General features: G+C 40.6%; 3 protein-coding genes and 1 long non-coding RNA gene across 4 annotated transcripts; 3 read left to right on the forward strand and 1 right to left on the reverse strand.

The window, feature by feature from the left end:
• The first annotated feature begins 110 nt into the window (after positions 1-110).
• LOC144662208 (uncharacterized) lies at positions 111-1,242 on the forward strand. Its single transcript, XR_013572417.1, has 2 exons — positions 111-167; positions 354-1,242. It is a non-coding gene; the product is annotated as an uncharacterized LOC144662208 (long non-coding RNA).
• A 387-nt stretch (positions 1,243-1,629) lies between these two features.
• Positions 1,630-6,409, reverse strand: LOC144663642 (angiotensin-converting enzyme-like). The gene is made up of 5 exons (XM_078524650.1): positions 4,921-6,409; positions 4,117-4,340; positions 3,469-3,712; positions 2,910-3,032; positions 1,630-2,434 (listed from the first exon to the last, which is right to left on the reverse strand). Exons 1-5 carry the CDS (start codon positions 6,006-6,008, stop codon positions 1,882-1,884), a joined length of 2,232 nt encoding a protein of 743 aa, XP_078380776.1. The 5' UTR covers positions 6,009-6,409; the 3' UTR covers positions 1,630-1,881.
• A 3,878-nt stretch (positions 6,410-10,287) lies between these two features.
• On the forward strand, positions 10,288-15,827 carry LOC144662683 (thymidylate kinase-like). The gene is made up of 5 exons (XM_078523543.1): positions 10,288-10,589; positions 11,170-11,278; positions 12,426-12,513; positions 13,246-13,434; positions 15,628-15,827. Exons 1-5 carry the CDS (start codon positions 10,442-10,444, stop codon positions 15,751-15,753), a joined length of 660 nt encoding a protein of 219 aa, XP_078379669.1. The 5' UTR covers positions 10,288-10,441; the 3' UTR covers positions 15,754-15,827.
• A 3,886-nt stretch (positions 15,828-19,713) lies between these two features.
• Positions 19,714-21,414, forward strand: LOC144663623 (uncharacterized). Its single transcript, XM_078524631.1, has one exon. It carries the CDS (start codon positions 19,805-19,807, stop codon positions 21,296-21,298), a length of 1,494 nt encoding a protein of 497 aa, XP_078380757.1. The 5' UTR covers positions 19,714-19,804; the 3' UTR covers positions 21,299-21,414.
• The last annotated feature ends 2,712 nt before the right edge of the window (positions 21,415-24,126 follow it).

A 24,126-nucleotide genomic window follows, 5' to 3' on the forward strand; every position in this document is an offset into this window, starting at 1 on the left:
CGAGGGTTTAACGACAAAAGGCACTTGTTCTCCCCAAGTGAGTACCTTTTAAAGCGACAGAGCGACGGGAAATCTTCATTTTCTGAATATACTGTCGGATTAACTTATCGTCTTTAAAAGACATTGAAACATTTTAGTCTCCATATAGAATAGCTGGGGGAGGCGCGGTGGCCTATTGTTTTGCGGGCGGGCTCCGGGGGCGGTTCCGGGTGGGCGCCCGGGGGGGGGTCTTTTTTTTTTTTTGGGGAAAAATTTTTTTTTTTTGCCCTCCCCCCCCCCGTTACGGGGGGAAATTGGGGGGGGCGGGGGGGAGAAAAGCCCCGTTTCTATATAGAATAGCTGGGATGATAGAGAGTTTTTTAAGCGCCATGATATACGGCAAACGTCAGAGAAACTAATCCTTTTCATGTAGAAACAGACGAAACATGTGGATTTTTTGCTGTTCACACGAAAAAAAAAGCTTGTTGGGCGTTGCTTGTTTTTGCTAAAGTCCAAGTTGTTTTCCTCCACTTAAAAAGTGGCTCTTAATACTTAGATCATATAATTTACTGTGTAATCATTTAGTCTCCTTTTTAACTTCTATGCAATTGTTTCTCGTTAGGTAGCAAATAAATATTTTGAAAGAAAGTCAAATTGTCACAATTGGCTACAGAAAAAGGAATCCTTATTTTTCTTTCTTTCTGTTTAAACTTGCATTTGTTTAAAAGATTTAAGTTATTTTAAATGGAAATATTTTAGAAAAAAGTTTTTATTGAGTTTGATACGCTTTTTTTATTAATCTGGCGACAGCTCGATGAAATCGATTTATTGATTCGTTGATTCTTTGAGAACTTCAGAGTTATTAGCTGTTCTATTCTTGGCCAGCTTGAAATAGCCCTACTTCAAGTAAGATAATTATAAATAAGCTATGGTTTAAAGAGAAAATACGTAATGTTTATTCATTATTCATTCATAGAAGAAAAATATGTCGATTAGGACTATAAAAAGCGAACACCACAATTATTAATAAACGCACATAAAAACATAAGCAATGCTAAGCCAGGAATGGAAAGCTGGAGGCAAGTGGCCTTGGTGTGGTTTCCGTTGATAAGCTATAAGGACGAGCCTAGGACGAGAATAACTTCCAAAGGAACACAACAGCACAATGTATGCACTTTATTAAGAACACTATAATAATGATTAGTATTATTTTTAAAAATTTATTTTATATATTTTACGTAATAAACTCGGGTATATTGTCAATGGACGTTTATTCTAAGTGCTAGTTGGGACGAAGTGAACTTGCGTGTATGTCGCGCGGGGCTCGCGCGATGCAGTTTTGCTGACAATCTCATTCCCACGTTCTTGGATCGTCATTTATTTTGCGCACGCGAAGACTGCAAAACAGTTCTTTTCCCTTCAATTTTCTCTCAAAATTTTGACTGCAGTCTACTTTTTGCGTGCTCATCTTAGTGCCAACTCTTATTCCATACTTGTTAGTCGTGGCCTACCCTTATGGGAAACTGAGGTAAAACCTTTCTCCTCCACAGAGGCCAAGGGCGCGGGGAACGAGGGAAGGCGAGGCAGGCGCAAAAGAGAGAAATCCACCGCACCACACCACTGCCAGCGGACCCCCACCGAAAACCCTGTGAGGAGCCTCAGGCTTAGTTTTGTGTGAGCCATACTCTTCCCCAGTTTCCCTCTTACTCGGCTATACGTAACGCAAAGTAAAGGTTGCTTTGTAGTCTTATCATGCGTGTTCAAGCGACATGTAGAGATTTCAAAATGCCTTTCAAGAGCCCACACACTTCTTGACAAGATTGAACTAATATAAAAGTCACTTGATATCGCACACGGAATAACGTTTCAAAACTAGGAAAAATTAAAAAAAAAATACGATCTCTAACCTAAAACCAACTGATCTTTGATTTTATTTGGAACAAACATTGGTTTAGCTCCCAAGATGGCGGACTTAGCGTCAAGAAGCGAATTATCTCTGCCTTTGGCCGAATTTTCCTCAGAAGCTTTCAATGCTGGTCCCATAGCCGCCAAAGCAGCCTTTAAATCCGGTTTGCCCAAATTAATAGCGTCGTCGTTCTTCTTTACTTCAGGGAAGGTGACTTCAGTGGTTCCTTTCTTGTCACCAGGTGTTGTTGAGCTCTTCCCTTTCAAGTCAACTTGCGGTTTATTGGAAAGCGGTTGAGTCTTTTCATTTGGTGAACTTTGCGTTGAAGAAGGCAGTGTTTTTCTAGCACCATTCACGACTGGATTTGTGGATAACACTTTTTTCCTTCTCCAGCCTGTAACGTAACCCTTTTTTAGGCGATAATTGACAAGCCACTCTTGTAAAGGTGCAAAGTATTCCAATATGGCGCTCGCTGTCATTTCGCGCTCCCCTGTCAAATGGTAAAGGGTCTGGGGCCAAGGACGGCTTCGGCCAGCGGCCAACATTTCCCTTATTGAATAAAGATAATAAGGAAAGTGAGTGATTTTTATGGAAAGCAAAAACTACTGTAACGTTTGTTATGTATTTTAATGAGCGAAATAAAGACATTATTTATTTTAAACAGAAGTAAGGGACAGGTTTGAGGGGGTAGGGCTGGTGCGGGGAGGCGCATTTCCTGACCCTCTCCTTTTATGACCCTCCCTTTCCTACCCACTCACTCCCAAAGCTCCCTATAAAGCGTGCATAACTTTATGTGGCCTCCCCCCTTTTTCCCTGCATAAAAATCTTTGACCCTCCCCCTATTCGCATCAGCCCCCTCCCTCTAAATAATGACAGGTCCCTAATATACATAGCGAATATTCAATCAACAGACACACTTCCTATGCGGCACACAAGGAAACAAGGATCCTTAATACATTTTAAACAGTTTTAATGATGGGCCAAGGATTCCCCAAGGAACGAACTAAACAGTGAACGTTTGTACCTGAATTTTTTACCGGCTTCTTTTGACTTGTAGATGGAACATTCATGCAGCTTGCCTTGGTGTTTGGAAAGTTTACAAAGTGAGCGATGAAACTGGAATTGGAGGACGAGTGAGACGAAATAGCTGCAGAACAAACGAAAAAGCATTGAAAAATGGCAACAAAAATAGCAAATCACAACCCAAATTTAAGAGCTTTTGATAGGTCTGCAATGAGTACACATTATTGCTCACGATGACGGCCTAGTACCCAAGCGTTTTCTTCCACTAACACGTGATTCCCCATATTATGACGTCACAAGTCGACTTGCTCGTTTCCAGGACTTTTCTTGTGTTTTCTACTCACTACAAAGAAAACGCGAGGGACTAGGCTTCAAAAATAGCAGCTGAGGAAGTCTGCCTTTGCCTAGATATATATATGTCGAAAATGGAAGGCGATGAGTTACAATAAGATGTATTTTTCTCAAACAGATTTTACCGTCTCGTTGCTTTAAAAACAGGACTGTCACGGTTACTAAATAAACTGCGACGGAAAACATGTCGGCGACTATGACATACTTACCCTATGTAAGGATAATTGGCGCCAACGTGAAACTTAGCCCCAGGGTCAAAGTCCAGCTCTGTCCGAGGGACTGGTGCCGACACACCTTGGTAGTGCATGCGCAGTCGCCACCACTCTGAGTTGTAATTAGAAGGTGTGATTCTTCCAGAGAACACTTTCCATCTCCACTGATCGACAAGTAACGTCCAAGGGAGGGGTGCAACACGACGTAAAGCTTGCATCATTAAAAAGTTAATGTCCGCCTCTGGAAGGACGAAATGAACACGTAAAATGTAGATCGACACTGCATACTTATGATCAAACTAAAGGGTAGCGAGGGGGCAACTTTGGATGGTTTATTTACGGTTATTTTCGAAAAAGGGATTCTTCTCTTCTGAGCATGAGTGCTCATGATTCCTGTTGGCATCTATGTAAGAGAAGGTTGCAGTTGGTGAAACAAAATCATAAGTAGCTCGCTAAAAACTGACTGCTGGCTCCGCAATATCTCTCGGCTTATAGCAGTAGGTTTCAGCTTATTAACAATAACGGCAAGTTCGAGGTTTCTATCGGCTGACGAGGGGCGAAGCCTCGAGTCAACTATTAAAGGTCGATAGATAGTCGATACAACGCTCCTATCATAAAAGTCGCACGGTTAGGAGAATAACTTACCAGTGTTGTTTCCAACTGTATATAATAGACCCACTGATTTCAGGTGCTTAGGGTTCTCCACAGACAGAGCAATAGTGTCCCCTATGGCCTCGTGAAAGCCCGGATTAGCTCCACTTCTGTAAGCATAAGGGAGGTCCTTGTATGCGAGGTAGTACTCGCAATGTCCCATCTCGTGGTGGATAGTGATCAAGTTTTCCTGGGTCATTCCAGTGCACATCTTTATCCTAAGCCAGAAATATGCCACAATACTATTAGCGTGACATTTTTTAATCATTACTTTCATTTATTTTGTTCATTCATTACTCTTTTCGTTCCTATCTTGTAATTTACTTGCTCACCGAATCAAGAAGTAGTAAAGTCATCGTAAAAAAATGGAATTGAAATGATAACTCAGACGTCACTCGCTCGCTCGCTCAATCGATTGATCGATCAATTAATCAGTCAGTCAGTTAGTAAGCCAGTCAGAATCCGTCCGTCCGACTGACCGCTTGTCTGTTTGACCATCCCTCTGTTTGTCTGTCTGTCTGTCTGTCTGTCTGTCTGTCTGTTTGCCTTTATCTTGATGGATTTGTGCCCTTCTGTCCCCGAATTTATATCATCCAAGCTTTTATTTAGCCAACTGGTCAGCCTCCTACCGGTTGGAATTTTTAACAATTTCTCTTTATTTACACTATTTGTTTGTTTTTACTGCTTAAATACTGGGAACCAGTAATGTGTTACCCTGTAAAGTTATTTATCTTTTAATATTATCTATTACGGTAAGCAATTAGTAGTAGCGATTTTCCTGTTAATTGATTATCTTACCTAACGTCACCCTTGCAAAAATCCCAAGCTGACGGATGACAAACCATTTTTCTGTCTTTTGGTTTCACGATGACAGATTTATTCCAAAACGTTTGAGGCATGGGATCGAGACCAAGAGAGACAAAGAACGACTGCGCAAGCTTAAACATCTTTTTAGGGTTGTACTGCTGCTTGATCAAGTTTGGTGTGACGTCAAGAGACGGGACCTTGGGAAAAGGTTTCACAATATCATAGATTAAACTCCAATCCTGGGCCCACATATTTCCCAAAAGATGCGCCTGGATGGTTCCATTTGAGGGCACCTGAGGGTACTTCTCACGTAATTTGTACCTCACATAAGCATGAAGTTCTTGGTACAGCGGTTTCAGATCATTCCATAATTTTTTGATAGCTGATTGGAAGTCGTTTCCCATTTCATATTCGCTACGCTGAAAATTCCCGTAGTCCCCCCATGCGTGATCACGCGCCCCAGAGTTAAGTAAGCCCACAAGCTTTTCGTACAGCGGTCTCATAGGAGGACCAACAGTGTCTCGCCAGCTTTTCCATCCCCATAAAAGTTCATCATAGTCACGTGATTTTCCCATCAGCGAGTAGAGGTCTGGGTCGAGTTCCATACAGCGGGTTTGATTAGTATAGTTATTTTTCTTGCAAAGTTTACCGCTACTATATATATTTGTCATATTAGAGATAAGATCATCTATTAGCTTCATGTCCTTGGCAGATTTGGGAAGGGCGTTTCGGCGAATTATCCTAATCTGACGTGCCATGTCATTTGAGAGATCGACATCTTTTATAAGAGAGGCGTTTTTACTGGCCTTTACGCTAAATGCCTTGGCGAACGTCGAGTTAAAGACGGATAGTTCCCTGTTGTTTTCGGTTAAATCCGTCTCGTATCTCCAAGAGGCTTCACTCTCTCCTGAGTACATACGTGTTGCTTGAACTTCATAATCTCTCAGAAAATCCAGTGCTAGGGCAGTGTAGTTCTTGAGTTTTGTCAGTGTAATATTTTGCGGCTGGCTGGAGCACAAACAAGTGCGAATCCACAGGAGGAAAATAAGCGAATAAAAGATCCATTGATTCATTGTCATCGTCCTTGAAGCACCACACACCAACCATATTTCCTTTCAACACGAAGGAACATTTTCTTGGAAGCGGCTGTTGGCAAACAAATTGATCCCTTGCCGAGACCAGAGCAGTCAATGATGTGATCTGACGATGGTAATAAATTATGAATCAAGTTTGAGGGTGGGGTAAAGATAAAACAACAGGTAATTTATTTTTCGTGACTCAAGTCTGGTGGTTCAGTAAATTATGTTTGACACAAGCAATGTCTTTAAGGGGACCTGATTCGAAAGTTTGGCGTAAGTTTGGCCGGATAGCGTTTAATTTGTCAAACAATTTGATTAAGGCTGTGGTGTGGGAGGTGTCAAATACATTGTATTTAATGAGTGATTTATTTTTTAAATGAAATTCTGATTGCTTGATGACAAATAATATATGATCATTTTAAAGATTATTTTTGTAGTTCATTTAGTCTTTGTTCTATAAAATGTTCTTTAAAAAGAGGTCATGGCGTAAGAAATTGGTACTCTTTATTATCATCAGGGGGTTAATAAGATAAATTAACTAGGTTTGAAGCTTGGACATATTGAAAATTAGACCGATTTTTCACGGTAAATTAATTTGTCGATTTGCTCTTTTATTCCAACTAACGCTTGGAACGGCAGCTCCTCGACCTCAGTCCAGTCCCTCGCTACTATTTTTTCCGCTTCATGACTGAGGGACTGGACTAGTCATTAGGCCCCAGTTGTTAAAGGTTGGACAACGCTATCGACTGTATAAATTACTATCCCGGCAGAGGATCGCTAGCGTAGTTTGTTTTGTCAATACCTATCAGGGGCGTAGCCAGCTTTCTGAAGAGTTGTAGGCCTGGCCGCTTCTAGAGGGAGAGGGGGGGGGGGAGGGGGGAGTTCGGGGTTATGCTCCAGATAAAGGCCCTCAAAAGTGCAATCCGGCAGCACCTAAATTTTGGCATTTCATTGCCGAGAGTGGTCCGTCATTTTCACTCATTGTTAAATATATAAACGCACTTGTCTTTAACGACACATATCTATCACTTTGTAAAATAAAGTTCTCGAGTTCGGGTATAAAGTGCCAATTCAACAATATATCCTTCCAGACGTTTCGAGCTTAGCACTTTTTCAGTGGAAGCCAAGTTGCTGTTTCGTTGAGAAATTTGCTAATGCCACGAAAAAAGATTTAAAGTTCCAATGCAAGCTGCGCGCGCGATGAGCGCGCGACGACTACATTCAGTCAGCGCGGCTGGCTTGTTCACAAATTGAAGATGAGTCGCTTTTCCTGACGTTTTCGTTGTTTGTTCCCATCGCAGCATGCAACATGATGCTACGGACTTGTACATCTTGAATAGTGTGGCCATTTGTATGAAATGCTTTGCGACAGGAAAGCCTGGCAGGTTTTTCTCGATGCTACGCTCAACGAAACGTTGCTGTAGCGTGCGGCCAGTTTCGTCGATGTAGATCGCAGAACAACGGTGGCAAGAGATTGCATACACTAAGCCGGCTTTTCGCAGGTGAAAGCAGTCTTGATAACGATAAAACATTTGGGATCCTGCAGGGCGAGGACAAGAGAATTTGATCACAGGTGCGGCAGCGAGCGTGCGTGATGGAAAAGTTTCAACGTTAACACCAGACCGGCTACTGTCGGTGGTGTGAACTAAGACGTCGTGCTATTAAAAAAAGCCCGAAACGTTTGGAACGCTATTTTGTTAAATTGCACCTCATACTCGAACACGAGAACTGTATTTTTTTTTATCTTTTTATGTTTAAAGTACAAGTGTCACGCAGCCAAGAATTTCTACTTGCTAGAGACTTGATAAATCGAGAAAGGGTAGTTGCGATATTTATAATGCATATCGCTTTCTATTTCATCTTGAAAGTGCTTCAGCAACAATTACTCGCTTGATATCACATTTTAAAAATACAAGTGGGCTAAAAAATTTGTAGGCCCGGGCCTACGGGCCTATAGGCTAGATACGCCCCTGCCTATTCACCCTTTCACCTATCCACCCACCGTTATCCACCCTTTGAAAAACCCGGCCCAGGTCGATAACTTGGGTGACTTTCTAAGGGCGACTCGGCTAACTGTAGCTGACACCGCGTACCAACGAAGGTGGTCTGCTTGTAAGTGGACACTCAGTTCCTGCTATTAAAAAGTCATAAACACTACAGTTTTAACCTACTATCAACGGAGCCCTACAAACCCAGAAAAGGCAACGAAAGTTTTTAAGCCGTCTAGAAGAGATTAATCTTCCGATTCTTGATATAAAGCTTCCTTCCCACACAGAGGCGCTCCTTAAGGAAATCTAGAAGAGAGAGGAGGACAGAATGCCCTTTGCCGAGCCGTGAGCGAGCAGAGGGGTGGCTGTCGCAGGATACCCGGGACTGGATAGGACTTTGCCATCTGTGAAGAGACAGTTTTTTAATTTATCTCTGTATCCAGGCAAATAAACAAGATCAAATCATGCTTTTTTCAGTTACAAAATTACACGTAAGAGATTTCTCTGAGGCTAAACCGAAGTCTTAATATATGGAAACACGAGGCCCTGTTAGGGGAAGGGGGGGGGGGGGGCGTTGGGTGGGGTTAATACGTTATCCCTTATCCCAACAGTTTTGAATGCAGTTATTACTGTTATCCCTATTATTATTGATTTTCGTTATCCCTTTTAAAAATTGAGTTGTTATACTTTATCCTTAACCCTATCCGTAAAACCCCTATCAGGGCCTCAAACATCAAAACGTTTGACAGAATCGAGAGCCCACTTATGAATTGTGTGTGTGTGTCCCCATATAATGAAAATTTGATTTGAGATTTTGTTTACTACCGCTGTTCGAAAACAACGACGACTCTGAAAACAATATTGACCGTTTGTAAACCAATGACGTGTCGTTATATGAAACGATCGCGAGTCACTAAAGCGTGACATAAATCAACTGTTGACGAACGTTGACTGCTGGCGATTTTAACCATTTCTCCGAGTTCCTTTTTCACCCAAACATGAGGCAACTACCAGGAAAAGCGTCTAAAGAATCAAGGAAAATGAAAAGAGAAAGGAAGCAAGGAAACGCCGAGGGACATCAAAGGGTTTTAACCATCGCGTTGCCTGTTTTGGTTGGGTTGTTTGCATTATTGGTCGTTTACGTTTACAGCACGGCGAACAACAAGCACTGATTGAAATGAACGAAAATTGAAGCAAGACTTTAGCAGTAGGAATGAATCATCAATACAACTGACAGCATTGCTATGGCATTGTTAAAAACTTCAAGGATAAGTCTAGTGACTAAACTGCTAGCAAGATATTTCTTGGATCAAGTGGCATTCATCATTCATAGAAAGATATTCAAGTCGTGTACTGACTCACTGGTCAAGAAAACCATATTCTGTCAGTTGCGTTGACTCTAAATCTCTCCTCACCTCAGTAAATAACATTGTAAAATGACATTTCTTGTAAAAAATGACTAACCGAGGCAGGCTTCTTTAAAGCAATTGCGCTTTTAATGGGAGCTATTTGAAGATCAAGACGTTTTATAAGTCATCAATATTTCATAAGCTGGTTATAAAAAATAATCTCTTGCTTTGTATACGCTGTGGAACATCTGGAACAAGTGCAATGTCATTTCAATGCAAGCTTGTCAACATTATGTACAGTTGTATCATGAAATGTAATTGTGATATTATTTTCACAACTGAGAAATATATATTTCAAAAAGCCGTGTCCTGAAAATTTGCATGTACGTATTTTGTTTTGGTAACTTAATTATTTATGATCTTGAAATCTCCTATTTATCACAAGTGAAATGGCATTTGGAAATATTTTTTTTAGTATTGTATTTAAAGCGGTTATGGCAATAATTTTCGGTTGTTTGGAGAAGAGCAATGTTTACTGATTACAGGAATTTAAAATTGTTTTTAAAATTTGCATGAAAATGGGCGAATATTCAATATCAATCTTCATTTTGATGCGCGTCACAGTTAAATAGGCTCTTTAAATAAGTCTTTTCTTTGGTCTCAATACTGTATCTCCAAGTGAATAAACCTTTTCCTTTATACAGCGACCCTGTTCAGGTTAATATCAAAATATTTTTTATTCTATTTTTTCAATTCCTGTACCCGACATAGACCTGTACTTACGACTAGTAGTACACGTTTTCTTGGTTCCGAAGTGTTATTTCTTTTAAAACAGTTATTTGGACGGGAAATGAACATTGTTCGAACAAGTGTGAGTCACGCGTGTTTTACACGCGCGCGAAGCATGCGTGACACCTCGAACGTCAGCGGTTTACCCCAAGGGCTGAGGGAAGACTGGAACTGTCACGGATCGGCGGCCATGATTGTTTCCCCGCCAAAATTTAATCCTTCGCCATCTTTTGCCCTCGCTTTGCAGAAACCCTCGACAGTTCGATCTGTTCCTTGGAGCTCGTAGTTTACTTTTCAATTTCTGAAAATGACAATGAACTGCATAACTCGGAGAGGTCGAGGTATTTTGGTGGTGTTCGAAGGATGCGATCGAAGCGGGAAATCAACACAGTGTCAAATGCTTGTAGAATATTTGAAATCGATTGGACGAGATGTTGCTCATTTACGCTTTCCAGGTAACTATTCTGTTTTAAAACTTTTTAATATGTTCTACTTGTGGGGTCTGGAGACACACAGATGTTTACAAAAAGGTTTTCAGGTCTGGAAGATGGTCGTTTGTGCAGATGTTGCCAAATTAATTTTGATCACTGGAAATGATGGGGTTGGAGGGGGTAGGGGGGGGGGGGAAGGGTTCATTTCCTGCTAACTACATATCCATCCTATAATCATCACTGACAGTAATTTCTTTTGGGGCTGTGAATGGAGTCAGCAGACATGACCTGGAAAATTAATAACTTTTTTTTTTAGCAAATATGGATCTGTCCAAATCACAACTAGAAATAGACTATGCATACCCTGCATGGTCCTACATGCTTAACCTTTACCCCTAGAGCCCCCTGGGCTAGAAGGGTGACACCTTAGCCCCATAGAACGTCAGATACCCAGTTTTCAAATCTTGGCCAAAAACCTGCTGAATAACTAATAAGATTGTATTTTTGCCAGTAGTCAGCCACGACTCTCCAGTAGTGCTTTTTGGTTGGATTAGTCAAAGTGATATTCTTGCTAATGTCCCCCTGGTTCTGGTTCTGTTTTCAGATAGAACAACAGCCATCGGACACTCCATCAATTCATATCTGCAGGGAACAACTGAGTTAGAAGATCACGCTATTCATTTACTGTTTTCCGCAAACAGATGGGAGGCTGTGTAAGTCAAATTTCCTTGTCAAAGCTTAGGTAATATTTTAATGTTGACATTCTTCTTAATGGTTGCCTTCTGGAAGATATATGGTGACCAAACAGTAAGTATGTTTTAGGGCTGTAAATAATTTTTTTCACTTGAAAGGACATATGTCCTACTAAGACACCATCATGAGTCCAACAAAAAAAAATTTTGGTCAGACATCACTAAAAACTAAAGGTTTAATTTTGTTCATTGTTGCCATAAAATGATTTACGATCAAAAAATTGTCTGGACATCATTTCCGACCACACTTAGGATTTTGTTGGACATGAGCAAATTTTGGTCGGCCAATGTCCGATGACCAAGTGTTATTTGTAGCCCTGATCTTGCACTACAGATTGAGCAGTCTAGGTTCAAGGTCTGTTAGGATCATTGTGTTGTGTTCTTGGGCAAGACACTTAACTCTCATATTGCCTCTCTCCATCCAAGGGGTAACTTGTAATGGACTAGCATCCAGGATGGAGTCTGATATGAGAGGGATGGAGATGTTCATCAAGAAATTTTATTTAAACCCCTAAAGGACACCAGTCTGGTTGTAGCTCAAGCTTTTTAGACCCCTAAAAGACAGTTTTTAATGCTGATCAGTCTAGACCACCAAAACAGTATAACAGCATTTTTTATTTCTTCACGTACATCCTTGAATGAGACCTTGATGGCTAAAACTATTGGTGTCCTGTGCTGAATACCCTAAAGGTAAAGTCTGTGTCTGACCCAAGTGTAAACATTCAGCTGTAGGTTATCCCAGTTTCTGTAGCATTAAGTGACTAGGAGTATTGCTACTCCCCCCTTGATGGGATGCCAGTCCATCGCGGGATAACCCTCAGCAGTAAATTTGCTGGTACCCATTTAAACACCTGGGTGGAGAGAGGCACTGCGAGAGTAAACTGTATTGCCCAAGAACACAACGCAGCACCTGGCCAGACCTCGAACCCAGACCGCTCGACTCAGAGTCAAGCGTGCTAACCATTAGGCCACCGCGCCTCCCAAAAATCATAGTTTACACCCCAGGGGCCATCCCTTTCACAGTGGAGCCCCCCCTTCCCCCTAGGGACTAGCAACCTGTATATGCCTGGAGCAGATTTACTAGATGTTTATTCTCCCTTTTTGTTAGGCCAAAAATTAAGCAGCTTTTAGACAATGGAACCCTTGTGATAGTGGATCGTTATGCATTTTCTGGAGTTGCTTTTACTGCAGCGAAGGTTAGTAAATATTTATTTCTTGGAAATTGTTTTCACTTCATTGTGGTGCTGCACATGTTGTTTTCCTGTTAATTTATTTTTGGCTAAGATCTTAAACTCCTGAACAGATATTAATTCATTAGTTATTTCAGTAATTGATAAATTAATTAATTAATAAATTAATTAGTGCTCTTTTGTAAAACCCAAATACTGCATCTGAAAAAGGCGCTACAGAGCTATGCTGACGTGTTGAACACGAAAAAGCTTACAAACTGTTTTATTGATGGGAGAAGCAGTTACCATATTTCTAGTTAGACTGAAGGTTGTTGTTGTTTTTTTTGCTGCAAAATGTTTGATTCAAATGGTTTTCCAAAATTCCTCGAGCATTTGTCTGAAAGGGGTGGTGAATGGTCTTTCAAAAATGTGTGTCTCGCAAAGTTTTAGCCAAACTTCAGTGGTCTCCTCATCTCGGGTTTTTCTTTGCCACCTTCTTGGAATCTTGATTTCTTTTGCAAGGCTAAAAAGGTCCCAGGCTCGCAGAAAAGATATCAGTCTCGCATTTGCCATTCAACAGACCTTCTGAAGGATAAAGAACTCTTATTTCATTTTAACTGGTAAAAAATGTATATTTCTAGGATAATGTTATTAAGCAGATTGTCCAAGTGTCCACTATAAAGAGGAAATGCTTATTAGTTGGTTGGCGTATACAGTAGTTCGTTTAGAAACTTACCTCTCCGCATCAACTTCTCTTAGGGTTTTGATGTGACATGGTGTAAGAACCCTGATCGAGGTCTGCCAAATCCAGATGTGGTTTTCTACTTAGACATCTCAACTGAAGATGCACAGACAAGGGGTTCTTATGGTGAGGAACGGTATGAGAAGGTTGAATTCCAGGAACGAGTAGCAGAGATATATAAACAACTCAAGAATAATGACTGGAAGGTAAACATTTGTCTAGTAAATATAATAATCATAGATCTAGGCCTGTAATGTGTGCAGAGAGCCAGACATTTCTTAAGAAGACTGAGAGCTTTTTGTGGACCTTGAAGTAAATATCTTTGTGGTGTTATACAAATCGTTAAGTTTAACTGAAATTGTTTTATAGCTGGAATTTTTCCCCAACCAACCCTCCAAGTTAAGACCATTTTAGTCGCCATGGCGACTAAAATTTTGGAGCTGGCGACTAAATTGGAACAAAAGTCGCCAGCCTGGCGACTAAAAGTGAGAAGAAGGATTGAAAGCGTGAGCTTAATTTAGCTACTAAAATTTTTCACTGGCGACCAAACCTGAGCAGTCAGTGGCCAAATGGCCACTAAGGAAAAAAATAAACTTGGAGGGTTGCCAACAGCGCATGCTCGTATTATTATTGCTTCAACATCACTTGACATCTAACAATAAAGCTGTTTCCTGCCAAAAGTCTCTTAGCAGGGAACATTGCAAAATCTATGACATAAGAAGGTAATAGTACACTGTAGCCCATGAATGTTGACCAATGACCGCCATTTTTCTAAGTCTTTGTTGTGCTTTATAACAAATCACTTAATAAATGCTTCTGCTCCCTTGAATATCAATGTTTCCAGAGGCAGAAATTCTCAGGAAACAAAGTTAACTGTTTCCCTTGGACCAGTCATTAAGATAATATAATGTGAGAGAGAAAAGATTTTATTTTGCCCTCTCTTATGCCTTTCTGTTGGAGTCCAACTGCTTGGGCACCATCATTGCGGCTGGAAATCAATGAAAACATCTGAAATTCACTTCTGCTAAAAGAGCAGTCAGATCACCCTCATGAACAAGTAAACATTCTCATAAACACTTCTCACAAAAACTTATTTGTTCAGATTGTTAAAAATCACAGGATGAGGCATTTTATAAGTGTATGTGACAGCATTCTGGCGGCCATCTTTGATGTTGTGTGGCGTGAAACTCCGAAATTCAAAATACTTAAAGGGGCTATGTCAAGGTATTTAAAGTAATTATATTTATTTTCGTTAATTAAGAGCTCTAAACTTCAAATTGGCAGAGCAAAAGTCTTTTATTGGCAAAATCACGGCCACATAACAAACAAGGATGATTTTTGAGCATTGTAAATGACACTCATACAAACTGAGATGAACTTGAAAAAAGGCAGGCCGACATTTTTCAAGTTTACCCAAACGCAATCCGTTTTAATCTTCTCAAATTTTGCCCATCCATGCCACTTTTAGGCCTTTCTGTGTTTCTTTTGAGTTATTCTACAGTTTTAAGCCGTTATTGTGATATTTCAGTTAATTCTATGACCAGTTGGTCAGTGCCGAAGTTGCCTAAAATTGTGTGACATAGCCCCTTTAATCTTTAAGACGGCGAATGCTATCGAGCTAAAAAACAAGATTATATATATTAAGGACATCTAATAGCCAGTAAAGGATTTTTATCCTTCACTGGCTATTAGATGGATTTTATGATTTTGATGACGTCATGTGAAAACCAAGAATAGAGATATGTGGTGGACTGGGAGATGAGAGAGAGACATGCATGTTGATAAGCATGTTTGAATCTGGATTGGGTGGTGAATTCAAGTGCTGGTATGGCATGTGTTGTGTTTTTACTGAAAAATGATGCAGGATAAGTGTTGGGTATCGGGGAGGGTGTGGGCCGCTAAGTTTTTCTGTGCAACTCCAGGGGTGGGCCACCCCAATTTTTTCCAAGAACTCGGGGGTGGGCCACTGAAAACCTGTCTTTAAAAAATAATTTTTCAAAGTCTCCAACCTCCCCCGTACTTTATGATCTGTCCCTATGGACAATCACATATTAGTCTGAAGAAGTGTTTGGGTTTTGAGCTAGCATCAACAACAACAACAACAACAACAACAACAACAATCTTTTATTTCGTGCCCAGAAGAGTTTTACAATAAGTAAATACATGCAAGAGAAAAATTAACAATAAAAAAAAAGCACAGCCACTTAGAAATAGCTAAGGCTAATCGAGCTAAGTGGCTGGGCTAAGCGGAAAAAAATATTGCAATAAAGTTACAGAGTATAAAAAAAACGGGACACGATTTAGCATCGGACCGCACCACCCCACCAAAAGCTAGGGCCTTGTTAGTTGTTCTTGAACGTATTTTCTCAGGAGCCCATTGTTTTCGTGATTGTTTTCAGGTTGTAGATGCTATGAAAGATATCAATGAAATTCACAAGGAAATACGAAATACTGTTCTGGAAATGGAAGGCCGTTTTACAAAGACTCCATTGAAAGGTCTTTGGTCAAATGAAAAGTTAGCTTAGCTATTGAAAAGCTGGGAGCAAAACCAACGCAACTTTTTAAAGACTGCAAGCAATATTTCTGTGTTTTCTTAGGAATCGTCAAAGCAGAAGCAAAATCCAGAGGGTTAAGTAGAAACGAGGAAGAAAAAGACTGTTCAAAAATTTTGGTGGAGACGACAATTCGAGCTGTCTCTGTGCGGGAAAAAATTTGCCGCACGTCACATTTTTTCCCGCGCGTTTTTGACTCTCGACTTTAAGTTCCGGGGGGAAATACTGTATGATGCCGGTTGTAGGCCCTCCTGCTTTTAAGCCTCTATAGTTATAGGCCGATCTGCCTGCTTATGAAAACTGAACTGATGTCCTCACAGAATGTTGTACTTCAAATAGAAATAGACAATGATGTTTTCTAGTCGTGCAGATCTAAGGGTGGCGTGTAAAATGAATACATTAAACAAATTGAATTTGTTGGTCTCCTCTCCCAGGTTTTCAGTACTTGCAATTATTTCATAAGAATTTCTGTCGTGACAAAACTTTTTTCAAAATTTACTCAAGTGTGAATACTCAAAAACTTTGACAGGACAGTCATTGAAAAACGTTAAAGACAATTAATGTATTTATTTAGGGTGGTTAAATTATTATGCCTGGAATTCATGTGCTGTGCAAGGTAATTTTTGGAAAGCTAAAAACTCGAATTTAGCGCCAAATCATTATATTTACTGTAAGATATTAAACAATTTTCCTTTATTTGATTGTATCCAAACTATGAAGTAAATTACACGAATATTGGATAAGAGAAGCAATATTTTTGTTGTGTGGTTGCTATTTTGAAATCTTTGCTAAATTGACTTATTTCCCTTTTAGCGCTATAGCTAACTGGTGATCAGGCCTCCTTTTCCCCTTTCGTGCTCTAATTTCTTCCCTCCTTCCTCATCGCTTTCCTATCTTCTCAAACTGGAAAAGAGACAGAACGCAGGTTACGTACGATAATAGCCTGCAAACCGCCTGTTGTGCAGGCTGGTACGATATTAGGCTAAGTTTTCCTCGCGTTTTCGTAGGTTAGAACTATAGAAGCAATTATTATGTCACTATACTTTTTATTATGCTTTCCTTTTAGTATTTCCCCGAACCTGAGCAAACTCGAGAGGTGTGAAAGAAATAGGATGAGCTCTCTAGACTGTTCACAGCCCTCTATTTTTCGTATTTTTCGTTCGATGAGCGCGGGGAAAGAACGGTGAGAGCGGAGGGTACTCCATATATGGACTATATAGGTATGTGCCGCGGGATAGGGTATGGTTTTGCTCCTTTGGCATTTTGTTCCCGCTGATCCTTAGATAGGTTACCTTATTCTATCAGCTTTAATAAACGCCCAGCTAAACGAAAAAAAGGTATCTTAAAACCGAACAATCCGTTCAAGTATAGTAAAGCGATTTTATAAAGATTTGTGTTTGGCCGTGCGCGTTAGCTGCTATTTGGGTCGTCACGGAACACTTCCCCCTTAAATAGGGTGTCATTTTTCGGGTTGGGCCTTAAAAGGGTATCAATTTTTGCTTCCTTATCCTTAAATAGGGTCAGGGTAAGAACCCGCGGCACACCCCTATCCGATTAGGGAGCCCCCCCCCGGGGGGGGAGAACCTGAGAACTGGACACCAGCGCAAAACGCGCTCGCTGATTCTCTCGCTTTTTTTTGAGAGGCTGTAGACAGTCTATGAGCTCTCTGGCATCCTTTCTAGTTTTGCGTCCGATTTTCACGTAAAACACATGCACAGTAGTGCCTGCAGGCAGGCTATTTGTCAATGTCATATTAATTAATTTCATTCGTCTAATCAATTATTCGTTGGGCCGGGAGGTACTTTTTGCACTTCTGTATTTCTTGCAAGGGAAAATTATTGGAAAATGGTTTTTCTCGGAAGAAGTGTTGTAATTTGTTTTAAGAATAAAGGTGACTTTACCTCACTTCACTTCACTTACCTCATTAAATTATCGTTCTTGTTCTTTTTGTGTACGTGTGTTCTTGCTATTTGTTATACTGTATAGCCGGCATTCGCAGGACAGAAGTTGTGACTGAACCCCGGGAACTGAACAGTTTTTGATTAGTACTTTTACGTTAATGGACAATAAAAATGCAAATACTGAATGAGGTGCGAAGAGAAATAATCATTGAAATGGAGCGAATTATTCCCGTTGATAAACCTCGTGTAAATACACTACAAACAGCCCACTTTTTCCTTACCCCGTCTAGAGTAAAGCGAAAAAAGCGCGAGTGGAATCCCCAAGATTTTGCGCGGCTGTTTTTTCCACTCGCGCCTTCTTACGATGTTCTTACGAACACAGCGGTCATTACCGTTTTCATTATTTTTATCACTCCAAACATTTTCCTTGTTTGTGTTAGGAAAACAAAGAATTCTTTGACTAAATAAGGCATGAACTTAAATAAGGCATGAACTATAATGTAGTGGAGAAAGCGTTTCAACTTCCCGAAATAAAAGGAATATTTTTTCACTATGATACATTCGTTATAATCATGTTATTTTTTTCAAGCGCGGAAAATTATACTTGCGCGTATTAAAATATCGTGATTGTCTGCATGTTCTGCAAGTCCGGACAAGATAAAGTGACTGGGTTGTTTCCCAAACGACATAAAACAATATTTAAAGGAAAACCGTTTTATTTTCATGGTAACATGTTTTGCCAAAAGCTTAGTGTTTTTCACTTGCGCGTAAATGTCGTAAATTTGTCTGCATGCACGGCAAGTCCGGACAAGACAAATTAACAGACCCCGCTGTGGGATATCAAGTTGATTATCCCGTTATCGGGGATGATCTCATTTTCAAGAGGCAAAGGTCGACTTCAGGGCAACCGATTTAATCTCTGTTAGTCTGCAAAGACACAAACAACTTCAGCGCATTTTGAGATAGACTTTGTTTTGATTTAAACGCAATCCAAACAATTGCGCTGGTTCGGAAAATACGCCAAGATCGTTTACTTGTTTTTGCAAAGAATTCGAGCCTGCGGAAATCACTGTTATATCTTTAGATCTGTGATTGTAATGGCGTCGTTTTCTACTACTAAGTTGACAGATAAGACAAGGTAGCTATGAGAGAAAACAGCGTCACTAGAATTGTGATTGTTTCGCGTCGTTAGAAACTAGCGGTAATTGAGTAGAAGGTTTTTTTTTTTATTGCAGTGTAAGTATTTTAAGGGAGATCTAAAGAATTTCGAAGAAAATTAGGTTGCGTAAAGACGTGAAGGCAAACTGCGTAACCGAACAGTTTACTGTCATTGTAAACACACCGCAAGACAACAATGACCGGAAACTTTAAACTCGCCGGAAGTTGGTTAAAGCAATTACCATCAATAATGCCTGGAAAATTCACACCCGAATGTGACAGTTTATAATTCTATTGAACTTTTGTTAAACGCGTTTCTGGAATAAAACAAGAACAAAGCAACATTTTAGATCAATCTCACAGTGATAGCTTTACTTAGAGCCGATTTCATCTTTTAAATTTTGTGGATTGCTTTGCTCGTGAGAATCGTTTGGCGCAACCAAGGAAAAGTCTGTTGGACTTGTTGTTTTCTTGTTCTCTCTCACGCTGGTCTGGATATCATGTGTTTGACACTGTCGGATATTTCAACAAGTTGGTTCGGAAGTTATAACATAGCTCCCCTGGGACGTACCAAAACAAATAATCAAGGCTAAGTCAAGCTTCAAGACCCATTGCCAGTAGTTCTGCCTCTTATGCAATGGTGTTTTGATTCGTTCTTGTGCTATCAGATCTTAAATCGATCATACGTGTGAAAACCATAAGCTTATCATTTACCACGCCTTCATGTAATGGTTCGAGATTTGTACCGCAAATAACGCAACGCGATTGCTGATTGGCCGAATGTGATGTAGCGCTGTCAATAGATACAACCGCCAGCCAATGGCAGATAAACATCAATTTACCCCCAATGGCTTCCTGTGTGTTGCAAGTAGTTTTCATTGCAAGGTCGTGTGAAGAAGTCAACAGTCTCAGAAGAGAGCAGATTTGAAACTTACTCCTGCTTGAGAAGAAGAAAGGAGAAAAAAATGGAGGCTGGTCCTCTGACGCGAAATTACCCGAGCATTTTTGAATGTTTGACGAGCCATAGTCCGTCCATCCCTCCGTTTGGGCTACAGAGACCAATGATGCCTGATAGCGTTGAAATGACTCAAGAAGCCAGCCATGGATTTGCGTATGCGGAATCTCCCATGCATTTGACCGGTTTGCGGACGGGCGCGCACGATTTTATCCATCCTCTATCAGGGGGTAGTTCTCAAGGGGCGTTTAACCTGCAGACCAATTATCCTGTCCCAGCTGCGTATTCGTCGCTTGCTGCTCGTGGAAGAGAGTTCCTGCTACGCCGTGAACACGCAGTAACGCTGCCTTCTGTGTCGTTACCAGCTCACACTATCTCCGTGGACGTGACAGCTTCGTCGGCGGCAAATCTCGTTGTTCCAACACCGCCCCCTTCTGCGTTTCAACAAACGATCTTCACAACAAGCAACGTTGCCCTCCATGCTATCAATATTCCGAGTTTCTCCAGCGCTCCAGCTCCGCTGCCGTCTCAAGCGTTCGCACAAGACGCGCAACACGCCGCCACTTACAGCCACGTCGCTGTTTCGCCGAACGTTCAAGCGTCACCGAGGTCGGAGTCGAGCAGTAGCAGTAGCGAATCCCAAACGGAGACCTCTCGTGTACCGGTGAATAATGGCGAAACTCAAGGAAGCATCGCGCTGGCCCGTCCAAGCCCGCTGAATGCAGTGAAAGCCAGCTATGTGCCCTCGCCCACTAGTGCAGTACCGTCCATGGAATTGTCATCTAACGGCGCATTTCTCCGCTACATAAGACCGCAAGGAAAGCAAGAGTTCGTGTGCAGGTGGACCCTTCTAAGGAACAAAATATCCATTCCCTGCGATAACGTTTATCCGAACATACAGGAGTTAGTGAAGCATCTTTCATTAGAGCACGTGGGAGGAACGGATGGCCAACCTTCACACGTTTGCATGTGGAATGAATGTCACAGGGGAGGAAAGCCATTCAAAGCCAAGTACAAGCTTATCAATCACATACGCGTTCACACTGGGGAGAAACCTTTCTCGTGCCCATTTGCAAACTGTGGGAAAACGTTTGCGCGCTCAGAAAACCTGAAGATTCACAAGCGTACACACACAGGAGAGAAGCCATTCGTATGCGAATTTCCTGGTTGTAATCGGCGTTTCGCCAACTCGAGCGATCGTAAGAAGCACTCCCACGTCCACACAGCCGATAAGCCGTACCTATGTCGAGTACCAAGTTGTGGGAAGAGCTACACGCATCCAAGCTCTCTTAGAAAGCATTTAAAGATGCATTTGAAGGCTGCAAATGGTGGTCTGGCTTTGGACGGTACCGATAGCTTGGCCGTGATATCACAAGCAGAACTTCAACTGAACAGTTCTAACGCGTCTAGGAATATGCAGTCATGGTTCCCTTTGGCTCAACCATCACCGAAAAATGCCATTTCAGCGAATGCTCTGCCTGTAAAAGAAGAGACCTCAAGCTGACTTGAACGCTCATTTTATTGAGACTGTACTAAGTGTACTAAGCAACTGAACGTTTAAAAAAACTGGTCGTCTTGTAAGCATTTTTTTCTTACGACGTTGGACTTTGGGCAGTCAGAGTTTTGCGGCTTGTTGTAACATTTCTTTACACAAACGTAAATCGTTTGTTTTTACTGTGAAACCATTATTTAAAAGCCAGATAGAAATTCGAGATCATAATTCTTTTTTCACAATTCGCAAATCATAGATTCGTTTCGTTTTTAATTCAGGCGTATAAATAAAACACATGTCGCAACTGAGTAGGTTGAATGACTAGATTTGTCATTTTTTAATCAAAAACACATTTTTGTAAATTCTTGCGTCAAATTTGTACAGAATCGTATTTACAAAAGAAAAAAAATTGAATGTCATCGTTCGCGTTAAATGATAGAAATCTACAAATGTTCATTCTCGAAGACAGAAAGTAATTTATTTTACAATCTATTTTTTCAGGCTCACTTCCAAGCTTGTAAGATTTAATACAAATAAAGATAGTGATGAGAGATATATCCTGTCTTGATGCGAATTTTCTGCCGATGTTGTCTTTGAGAACTGTAATATAGGTAGCCTGGGGTAAGGTCAAAAAGTACGTGTCGACACTCGACTGCATATAACTGCTGTTTCATGAAGAGTTTATTACCCTTCGGGGGGTGGAAATCGATGGGATATTTATACGCGCAGAAAGACAGATTTATACAAAAGAGATTTGCTAGCGTAAAAGCATTAAATTTTAGTTATCTATTGCGCCAGGTTTGCAATGCCGAGATAAACATGGTTTTGATTTAGATGGGAAACATTGTCAGTCACCAACTCCTAAATAATGGCGATAAAATGTGATCAGTGATCGAACATTCTGGCACGTATCTCGTGAATAATTCGATGTGCGATTGCGTTTTACAGTTTGCAAAAGTTCCGCGGCGATATTTAAGCGCAAACCAGCTTTGCACACACACCCCTTATACGAATGATTAGATTATGTCGATTAGTAATTCCGCCCAGCTTAGCGCTTTGAATGATCATCATGTAAGTTTTTTTTTTTGCACTTTCTAAAATTGTAATCTTACATCCCCCCAACTGCGGGTCATGATTTGGTTTGTTTAGTTCTTCCGCGTGTTTTGACTGGGTCTCTAAATTGCTTTTCAAACAGGCCACCAGTAGCTATCTGCGCGCGTGGCACGACAAAGTGTTTTCAGTGTTACTAACTACAAGAATTTAATTAGTCAGTTTGCGAAATTTTAGTAATGACTGTAATTTTTGTCGTTCATGCGCGCGATTTCTACAGTTTTTGAGCAATTGTGGATATGTGTCCAATCCGATACGTTGGCATTGACCTTCTCAGTTCTATATCGATAGCTAATCTCTAATCCTGTTTTATTTGCACCCACACTCTTGAAACAAACCACTCTCACTTTCGCAATCTACTCTTAAACGCTGTCTTAAAGGAAACATACATGAAAAACAAATAGATTCGAGGACAACATATCTGAATATTTTTTTTTTATATTTTGAAAAACAGCTACGCGATAGGAATCAGGGAAAGCTGTCCTTTGCCACGACCAAAAAATACTTTATCACCACAAACGCTTCCGTTTTCCTAACAAAAATAAAACTGTTAGTTATTTTAGTTTCCGCTTTCTCCTAAATTTTTTGGAAGTTACGTAACCCTTATCAGATTGTTTACTTGTACCTCACACGAATTGTTGAAGAGTACAAGTATTTTTTAAACTTCCGTCCTTCTGTGTTTTGTCCGACACTGCGGTCAAAATGACGCCATAATTTACACGGGTATTTAATTTTGGGTATTTCATTCAGTTTATTGCACTCATCGTGGGTTGTGGATTTCATTCTTTCGTCAAGATTTATCATGATAACATTGTTAAATTCGCGACACTCTTGACATTTCCGAGGGTAGGGTTCCTTGTTTGAGTTAGAACACACACGCTGCTCGCGTTTCAAATATTACAACTTTTTGGCGGGATGTGACTTTTCTGCATTGGATACAGTTTTGTCTTTAAAGGAGCCACGTCACGGGGATTTTGCAAATTTTCAGTTTGGCCTAAATTGTTCTGAAATTAGTGGTAGACAACTTAACCCATGAAAAGCATTTCTTTGAACATCTAAAGGAAGATATAACCTTAATTTGCAGATTAAAATCAAGCTACAGTTATAAATATCGATTTTTTAAAGACGCGCGGAAACAACTTGAAAAGTTAAGCTTTAATTTTTCAAGTTGCAATCCATTTCCATCCGAGCCATCCGCCAAAGACGCTTGTTAACAGTTTTAGTGCTCTATTATATATAAAATCTGGTAAAATTCGTGACAAAGCACCTTTAATACAACTTTCGGGATGTGACTTTCGTGTATTGGGAACAGTTTTGTCATTAAATCCACTGTGAATTGATCAGTTGAAAGTCTGCTCAATTGAATATTTTGTTTAAGCAGAAAAACGATTAAACATTAAAGCGGATTCCAAAGCTCACGTTGGGCCGACAGTGAGAGCTTTGCTTAGCCAAGCCAAGCACCACTGCTTGACATTATAGCATTATCACCAACAGAAGACTATATTGGTGCGTCGACGTTTTTGGACTAGGGCAGGTGGGGGGCGCTTAGTCGTTGCGAACATTGAATATTTTGCAGTTGAAATGGTTTAATCCCTTTCTGTAGCTAATATTGTATTGAAGAAACTGTTTTGGCAAAAAGGATTGAGTATCAAGATATGCTAGAGCTGTAGGGAGGAGTTTTACCCATTCTAATCTGTCTCATTCCAGAAAAAGCCAAAGTTGTTCAATAA

This window comes from Oculina patagonica, chromosome 8 (assembly GCF_052425735.1).
Source record: "Oculina patagonica isolate OP01 chromosome 8, crgOcupat, whole genome shotgun sequence".
NCBI classification, from domain to species: Eukaryota; Metazoa; Cnidaria; class Anthozoa; order Scleractinia; family Oculinidae; genus Oculina; species Oculina patagonica.

Coding starts and splice junctions, on each gene's coding strand:
- LOC144663642 (XM_078524650.1), bottom strand. CDS start 6,008: ATGACAATGAATCAATGGATCTTTTATTCGCTTATTTTCCTCCTGTGG. Junction 4,341..4,920: donor TTTTGCAAGGGTGACGTTAG/GTAAGATAATCA, acceptor TTTCTGGCTTAG/GATAAAGATGTGCACTGGAA. Junction 2,435..2,909: donor GAAGCCGGTAAAAAATTCAG/GTACAAACGTTC, acceptor TTATTCAATAAG/GGAAATGTTGGCCGCTGGCC.
- LOC144663623 (XM_078524631.1), top strand. CDS start 19,805: ATGGAGGCTGGTCCTCTGACGCGAAATTACCCGAGCATTTTTGAATGT.
- LOC144662683 (XM_078523543.1), top strand. CDS start 10,442: ATGACAATGAACTGCATAACTCGGAGAGGTCGAGGTATTTTGGTGGTG. Junction 11,279..12,425: donor GCAAACAGATGGGAGGCTGT/GTAAGTCAAATT, acceptor CCTTTTTGTTAG/GCCAAAAATTAAGCAGCTTT. Junction 12,514..13,245: donor TTGCTTTTACTGCAGCGAAG/GTTAGTAAATAT, acceptor AACTTCTCTTAG/GGTTTTGATGTGACATGGTG.